Genomic DNA, 8,718 nt, shown 5'->3' with positions numbered 1-8,718 from the left:
AAAGTTGGCATGCTAACAGTTGGCATGTGTCATGTAGCAAGTTATGCGACTGAGGTGTACGGTGGAAATATTAGCTAATAAAGTTGGCATGCTAACAGTTGGCATGTGTCATGTAGCAAGTTATTAGACTCTAAGGTGTACGGTGGAAACATTGGCTAATAAAGTTAGCATGCTAACAGTTGGCATGTGTCATGTAGCAAGTTATGCGACTGAGGTGTACGGTGGAAATATTAGCTAATAAAGTTGGCATGCTAACAGTTGGCATGTGTCATGTAGCAAGTTATGAGACTCTGAGGTGTACGGTGGAAATATTAGCTAATAAAGTTAGCATGCTAACAGTTGGCATGTGTCATGTAGCAAGTTATGCGACTCTGAGGTGTACGGTGGAAATATTAGCTAATAAAGTTGGCATGCTAACAGTTGGCATGTGTCATGTAGCAAGTTATGCGACTGAGGTGTACGGTGGAAATATTAGCTAATAAAGTTGGCATGCTAACAGTTGGGATGTATCATGTAGCAAGTTATGCGACTGAGGTGTACGGTGGAAATATTAGCTAATAAAGTTGGCATGCTAACAGTTGGCATGTGTCATGTAGCAAGTTATGCGACTGAGGTGTACGGTGGAAATATTAGCTAATAAAGTTGGCATGCTAACAGTTGGCATGTGTCATGTAGCAAGTTATGAGACTGTGAGGTGTACGGTGGAAACATTGGCTAATAAAGTTAGCATGCTAACAGTTGGCATGTGTCATGTAGCAAGTTATGAGACTCTGAGATGTACGGTGGAAACATAGGCTAATAAAGTTAGCATGCCAACAGTTGGCATGTGTCATGTAGCAAGTTATGAGACTCTGAGGTGTACGGTGGAAACATTGGCTAATAAAGTTAGCATGCTAACAGTTGGCATGTGTCATGTAGCAAGTTATGCGACTCTGAAGTGTACGGTGGAAATATTAGCTAGTAAAGTTGGCATGCTAGAATGCTAACAGTTAGCATATGCAACGTAGCACGTTATGAGACTCTGAGGTGTACGGTGGAAATATTAGCTAATAAAGTTGGCATGCTAACAGTTGGCATGTATCGTGTAGCAAGTTATGAGACTCTGAAGTGTACGGTGGAAACATTGACTAATAAAGTTAGCATGCTAACAGTTGGCATGTGTCATGTAGCAAGTTATGAGACTCTGAGGTGTACGGTGGAAATATTAGCTAATAAAGTTAGCATGCTAACGGTTGGCATGTGTCATGTAGCAAGTTATGAGACTCTGAAGTGTACGGTGGAAACATTGGCTAATAAAGTTAGCATGCTAACAGTTGGCATGTGTCATGTAGCAAGTTATGAGACTCTGAGGTGTACGGTGGAAACATTGGCTAATAAAGTTAGCATGCTAACAGTTGGCATGTGTCATGTAGCAAGTTATGCGACTCTGAGGTGTACGGTGGAAATATTAGCTAATAAAGTTGGCATGCTAACAGTTGGCATGTGTCATGTAGCAAGTTATGCGACTGAGGTGTACGGTGGAAATATTAGCTAATAAAGTTGGCATGCTAACAGTTGGCATGTGTCATGTAGCAAGTTATTAGACTCTGAGGTGTACGGTGGAAACATTGGCTAATAAAGTTGGCATGCTAACAGTTGGCATGTGTCATGTAGCAAGTTATTAGACTAAGGTGTACGGTGGAAACATTGGCTAAAAAAGTTAGCATGCTAACAGTTGGCATGTGTCATGTAGCAAGTTATGCGACTGAGGTGTACGGTGGAAATATTAGCTAATAAAGTTGGCATGCTAACAGTTGGCATGTGTCATGTAGCAAGTTATGAGACTCTGAGGTGTACGGTGGAAACATTGGCTAATAAAGTTAGCATGCTAACAGTTGGCATGTGTCATGTAGCAAGTTATGCGACTGAGGTGTACGGTGGAAATATTAGCTAATAAAGTTGGCATGCTAACAGTTGGGATGTATCATGTAGCAAGTTATGAGACTCTGAGGTGTACGGTGGAAACATTGGCTAATAAAGTTAGCATGCTAACAGTTGGCATGTATCATGTAGCAAGTTATGAGACTCTGAGGTGTACGGTGGAAACATTGGCTAATAAAGTTAGCATGCTAACAGTTGGCATGTGTCATGTAGCAAGTTATGCGACTGAGGTGTACGGTGGAAATATTAGCTAATAAAGTTGGCATGCTAACAGTTGGGATGTATCATGTAGCAAGTTATGAGACTCTGAGGTGTACGGTGGAAACATAGTCTAATAAAGTTGGCATGCTAACAGTTGGGATGTATCATGTAGCAAGTTATGAGACTCTGAGGTGTACGGTGGAAATATTAGCTAATAAAGTTAGCATGCTAACAGTTGGCATGTGTCATGTAGCAAGTTATGAGACTCTGAAGTGTACGGTGGAAATATTAGCTAGTAAAGTTGGCATGCTAACAGTTGGCATGTGTCATGTAGCAAGTTATTAGACTCTGAGGTGTACGGTGGAAACATAGGCTAATAAAGTTGGCATGCTAACAGTTGGCATGCTAACAGTTGGCATGTGTCATGTAGCAAGTTATTAGACTCTAAGGTGTACGGTGGAAACATTGGCTAATAAAGTTAGCATGCTAACAGTTGGCATGTATCATGTAGCAAGTTATGAGACTCTGAGGTGTACGGTGGAAATATTAGCTAATAAAGTTGGCATGCTAACAGTTGGCATGTATCATGTAGCAAGTTATGAGACTCTGAGGTGTACGGTGGAAACATTGGCTAATAAAGTTAGCATGCTAACAGTTGGCATGTATCATGTAGCAAGTTATGAGACTCTGAGGTGTACGGTGGAAATATTAGCTAATAAAGTTAGCATGCTAACAGTTGGCATGTGTCATGTAGCAAGTTATGAGACTCTGAAGTGTACGGTGGAAATATTAGCTAGTAAAGTTGGCATGCTAACAGTTGGCATGTGTCATGTAGCAAGTTATTAGACTCTGAGGTGTACGGTGGAAACATAGGCTAATAAAGTTGGCATGCTAACAGTTGGCATGCTAACAGTTGGCATGTGTCATGTAGCAAGTTATTAGACTCTAAGGTGTACGGTGGAAACATTGGCTAATAAAGTTAGCATGCTAACAGTTGGCATGTATCATGTAGCAAGTTATGAGACTCTGAGGTGTACGGTGGAAACATTGGCTAATAAAGTTGGCATGCTAACAGTTGGCATGTGTCATGTAGCAAGGTATGCGACTGAGGTGTACGGTGGAAACATTGGCATGCTAACAGTTGGCATGTGTCATGTAGCAAGTTATTAGACTCTGAAGTGTACGGTGGAAACATTGGCTAATAAAGTTGGCATGCTAACAGTTGGCATGTGTCATGTAGCAAGTTATGAGACCCTGAGGTGTACGGTGGAAAAATTGGCTAATAAAGTTAGCATGCTAACAGTTGGCATGTATCATGTAGCAAGTTATGAGACTCTGAGGTGTACGGTGGAAACATTGGCTAATAAAGTTAGCATGCTAACAGTTGGCATGTATCATGTAGCAAGTTATGAGACTCTGAGGTGTACGGTGGAAACATTGGCTAATAAAGTTGGCATGCTAACAGTTGGCATGTGTCATGTAGCAAGTTATGCGACTGAGGTGTACGGTGGAAATATTAGCTAGTAAAGTTGGCATGCTAGAATGCTAACAGTTAGCATATGCAACGTAGCACGTTATGAGACTCTGAGGTGTACGGTGGAAATATTAGCTAGTAAAGTTGGCATGCTAGAATGCTAACAGTTAGCATATGCAACGTAGCACGTTGAGACTCTGAGGTGTACGGTGGAATAATTGGCTAAAATAGTTACAATGCTAATGTCAGCATGTTAACAGTTAGCATATGTCAAGTAACAAAATATATGACTGCGATAAACGCTTACAAAATGTGATTAAAAAGTTAGCATCCTGCAGTTAGCATGTGTCACGTACCAATGTATGTGACTCTATTATTAGAATTATTTTATTCTATTCTTACATGAGAAAAAGCAACAGTAAAAATGTATGAACAAGAGCAAAAATGGTAATGTAATGATAAAAAAAACAATGATAATAATGATATACTTAGTCACCTATAACACGTTTTGTCTTTAAATATATCTTTTTTTTTTAGCATTAAAATAAAAAATAAAACAGTTCAGACACCCCTGATCTAAAATACCAGAAGGTCTGAAAATAAAAAAGATTTAAAATATAAACAAAGTTTAGTTGGTAACGGGAAAAAGCTGAGATGTTCTGACTAATAATGAACAATAATATACTTAGTCATCTATAACACAAAGAATGAACAATAATATACTTAGTCATCTATAACACAAAGAATGAACAATAATATACTTAGGCCTCTATAACACAAAAAATAAACAATAATATACTTAGTCATCTATAACACAAAGAATGAACAATAATATACTTAGTCATCTATAACACAAAGAATGAACAATAATATACTTAGTCATCTATAACACAAAAAATAAACAATAATATACTTAGTCATCTATAACACAAAGAATGAACAATAATATACTTAGTCATCTATAACACAAAAAATAAACAATAATATACTTAGTCATCTATAACACAAAAAATAAACAATAATATACTTAGTCATCTATAACACAAAGAATGAACAATAATATACTTAGTCATCTATAACACAAAGAATGAACAATAATATACATAGTCATCTATAACACAAAAAATAAACAATAATATACTTAGTCATCCATAACACAAAAAATAAACAATAATATACTTAGTCATCTATAACACAAAAAATAAACAATAATATACTTAGTCATCTATAACACAAAAAAAAAACAATAATATACTTAGTCATCTATAACACAAAAAATAAACAATAATATACTTAGTCATCTATAACACAAAAAATAAACAATAATATACTTAGTCATCTATAACACAAAAAATAAACAATAATATACTTAGTCATCTATAACACAAAAAATAAACAATAATATACTTAGTCATCTATAACACAAAAAATAAACAATAATATACTTAGTCATCTATAACACAAAAAATAAACAATAATATACTTAGTCATCTATAACACAAAAAATAAACAATAATATACTTAGTCATCTATAACACAAAAAATAAACAATAATATACTTAGTCGTCTATAACACAAAGAATGAACAATAATATACTCAGTCATCTATAACACAAAGAATGAACAATAATATACTTAGTCATCTATAACACAAAAAATAAACAATAATATACTTAGTCATCTATAACACAAAGAATGAACAATAATATACTTAGTCATCTATAACACAAAAAAATAAACAATAATATACTTAGTCATCTATAACACAAAGAATGAACAATAATATACTTAGTCATCTATAACACAAAAAATAAACAATAATATACTTAGTCATCTATAACACAAAAAATAAACAATAATATACTTAGTCATCTATAACACAAAGAATGAACAATAATATACTTAGTCATCTATAACACAAAGAATGAACAATAATATACATAGTCATCTATAACACAAAAAATAAACAATAATATACTTAGTCATCCATAACACAAAAAATAAACAATAATATACTTAGTCATCTATAACACAAAAAATAAACAATAATATACTTAGTCATCTATAACACAAAAGATAAACAATAATATACTTAGTCATCTATAACACAAAAAATAAACAATAATATACTTAGTCATCTATAACACAAAAAATAAACAATAATATACTTAGTCATCTATAACACAAAAAATAAACAATAATATACTTAGTCATCTATAACACAAAAAATAAACAATAATATACTTAGTCATCTATAACACAAAAAATAAACAATAATATACTTAGTCATCTATAACACAAAAAATAAACAATAATATACTTAGTCATCTATAACACAAAAAATAAACAATAATATACTTAGTCATCTATAACACAAAAAATAAACAATAATATACTTAGTCATCTATAACACAAAAAATAAACAATAATATACTTAGTCATCTATAACACAAAAAATAAACAATAATATACTTAGTCATCTATAACACAAAAAATAAACAATAATATACTTAGTCATCTATAACACAAAAAATAAACAATAATATACTTAGTCATCTATAACACAAAAAATAAACAATAATATACTTAGTCATCTATAACACAAAAAATAAACAATAATATACTTAGTCATCTATAACACAAAAAATAAACAATAATATACTTAGTCATCTATAACACAAAAAATAAACAATAATATACTTAGTCATCTATAACACAAAAAATAAACAATAATATACTTAGTCATTTATAACACAAAAAATAAACAATAATATACTTAGTCATCTATAACACAAAGAATAAACAATAATATACTTAGTCATCTATAACACAAAGAATGAACAATAATATACTTAGTCATCTATAACACAAAGAATGAACAATAATATACTTAGTCATCTATAACACAAAGAATGAACAATGATATACTTAGTCATCTATAACACAAAGCTGATACAATATCTCTTTTTACTCTTTTTATATTTTATTACAAACATATCAAAATGGCCACCGCATTTTTAGACTTTTCCGTATGCGGACCATGGTGGAAAAAGTTTGGACACCCCTGAACTAAAGTATCGTAATGAATACTAGAGCATCAGGATCTGGTATCACTATTTCAGTATCGACCTTCAAATCCCAGCAAAAAGTACATTTAAAGTTTTAGGAATCGTCCACAAACTCAAAGATTGACTTTATTATTATTTTACATTTGACATTTATCAGCCTTCTTGTGTGATACTGAAACATGTATACTGCTGATACCACACTTGTGCTCTAATATCCATTCTAAAATCCAAAAATATCGATACTTTTCATACTTTAGTTCAGGGGTGTCCAAAGTCAAAGTAATCCTGGTAAGAGTCTGTGTTGTCCCAGTTCTCTACAGGCGTCTGTGTATCGAAGTCAAAAGTCCTCCTCGTTAGAGTCTCTGTTATCCGAGTTCTTCCATCTTGACTGCGTCTTTCGGGAATGTAAACAAAGAAGCGCCGGCTGTGTACGTGTTGCTGCTGACTTCCCTCGCAAAATAGACGCTTCGCACCGACAACTTTCTTCTTTGCTTGCTCAGCTTCTTTCTCCATAATGCAATGAACACAATTGCAACAGATTCACCAACACAGATGTCCAGAATACACCCAGAATGAGATGAAAACAGCTATTTCGTATTGGCTTCAATGTGGAAGGCATACCCGTGTTCCCCGGGCTACGTCACGCGCATACGTCATCCTCAGAGGCGTTTCGAACCGGAAGTTTAGCGGGAAATTTAAAATGTCACTTTATAAGTTAACCCGGCCGTATTGGCATGTGTTGCAATGTTAAGATTTCATCATTGATATATAAACTATCATCACGTCAATCATTGAAACAGAAGTATTCGGACAACATTGAAGCCAATACGAAATAGCTCTGTTTTCATGTCATTATTCCACAGTATTCTGGACATCTGTGTTGGTGAATCTGTTGCAATTATGTTCATTGCATTATGGAGAAGGAAGCTGAGCAAGCAAAGAAGAAAGTTGTCGGTGCGAAGCGTCTATTTTGCGAGGGAAGTCAGCAGCAACACGTACACAGCCGGCGCTTCTTTGTTTACATTCCCGAAAGATGCAGTCAAGATGGAAGAACTCGGACAACAGAGACTCTTACCAGGAGGACTTTTGACTTGGATACACAGTTGCGATACCGTGAGTACGCAGCTGCGCTTCCAAACATTTGATCGCTTGCTATAACTAGCTCGAGCTAGTAGCTAGGAGCTAGCATTAGGATTAATTTGTGGCATATTAAATATAAGCCTGGTTGTGTTGTGGCTAATAGAGTATATATATGTCTTGTGTTTATTTACTGTTGTAGTCATTCCCAGCTGGATATCAGGTCCCACCCCCGCGCTTCCAAACATTTGATTGCTTACCCGTACGTGCGTGTCACGTACGTAACTTTGATTAAATATATAAGCTTTATGAACCTTGGGTTAGGTCAGGGGTCAGCAACCCAAAATGTTGAAAGAGCCATATTGGACCAAAAATACAAAAACAAATCTGTCTGGAGCCGCAAAAAATTAAAAGCCATATTACATGTGTCATGAGATATAAATGTAATTAAGAGGACTTAAAGGAAACTAAATGAGCTCAAATATAGCTACAAATGAGGTATAATGATGCAATATGTACATACAGCTAGCACAAATAGCATGTTAGCATCGATTAGCTTGCAGTCATGCAGTGACCAAATATGTCTGATTAGCACTCCACACAAGTCAATAACATCAAAAAAACTCACCTTTGTGCACTCATGAACAACGTTAAAAGTGTGGTGGACAAAATGAGACAGAAAAAGTGGCATAAAACACGTCCTAGAACGTCGGAGAAAGTTATACATGCAAACAAACTATACGGTGAGTTCAAGGACCGCCAAAATAAGTAGGACAAAACGGCGCTCGCCAAATACTCGAATCAGTGAAGCATGTTTAATATAAACAGTGTGATTTATAACAATTAGCGAGGTTTATGTCATGTTTGTCCTCCTACAGAAACATTCTAAAACAAAAAAAATTATTTTTTCCCTCATCTTTTTCCATTCTTCATACATTTTTGAAAAATCTCCAGAGAGCCACTAGGGCGGCGCTAAAG

General features: G+C 34.7%; 1 protein-coding gene across 1 annotated transcript in view; it reads right to left on the bottom strand.

The window, feature by feature from the left end:
• Nucleotides 1-8,499, bottom strand: part of ptgdsa (prostaglandin D2 synthase a) — a 27,147-nt gene extending 18,648 nt beyond the window's left edge. The window contains exon 1 of the mRNA XM_062055140.1: nt 8,369-8,499. Within this exon, the coding sequence (XP_061911124.1) occupies nt 8,369-8,467 (99 nt within the window). The 5' untranslated portion in view covers nt 8,468-8,499. The remainder of the gene's footprint in view (nt 1-8,368) is intronic.
• Nucleotides 8,500-8,718: the final 219 nt, after the last annotated feature.

Source organism: Entelurus aequoreus, linkage group LG08, assembly GCF_033978785.1.
Source record: "Entelurus aequoreus isolate RoL-2023_Sb linkage group LG08, RoL_Eaeq_v1.1, whole genome shotgun sequence".
NCBI classification, from domain to species: domain Eukaryota; kingdom Metazoa; phylum Chordata; class Actinopteri; order Syngnathiformes; family Syngnathidae; genus Entelurus; species Entelurus aequoreus.
This window is presented reverse-complemented; position numbering and strand designations above follow the sequence as displayed.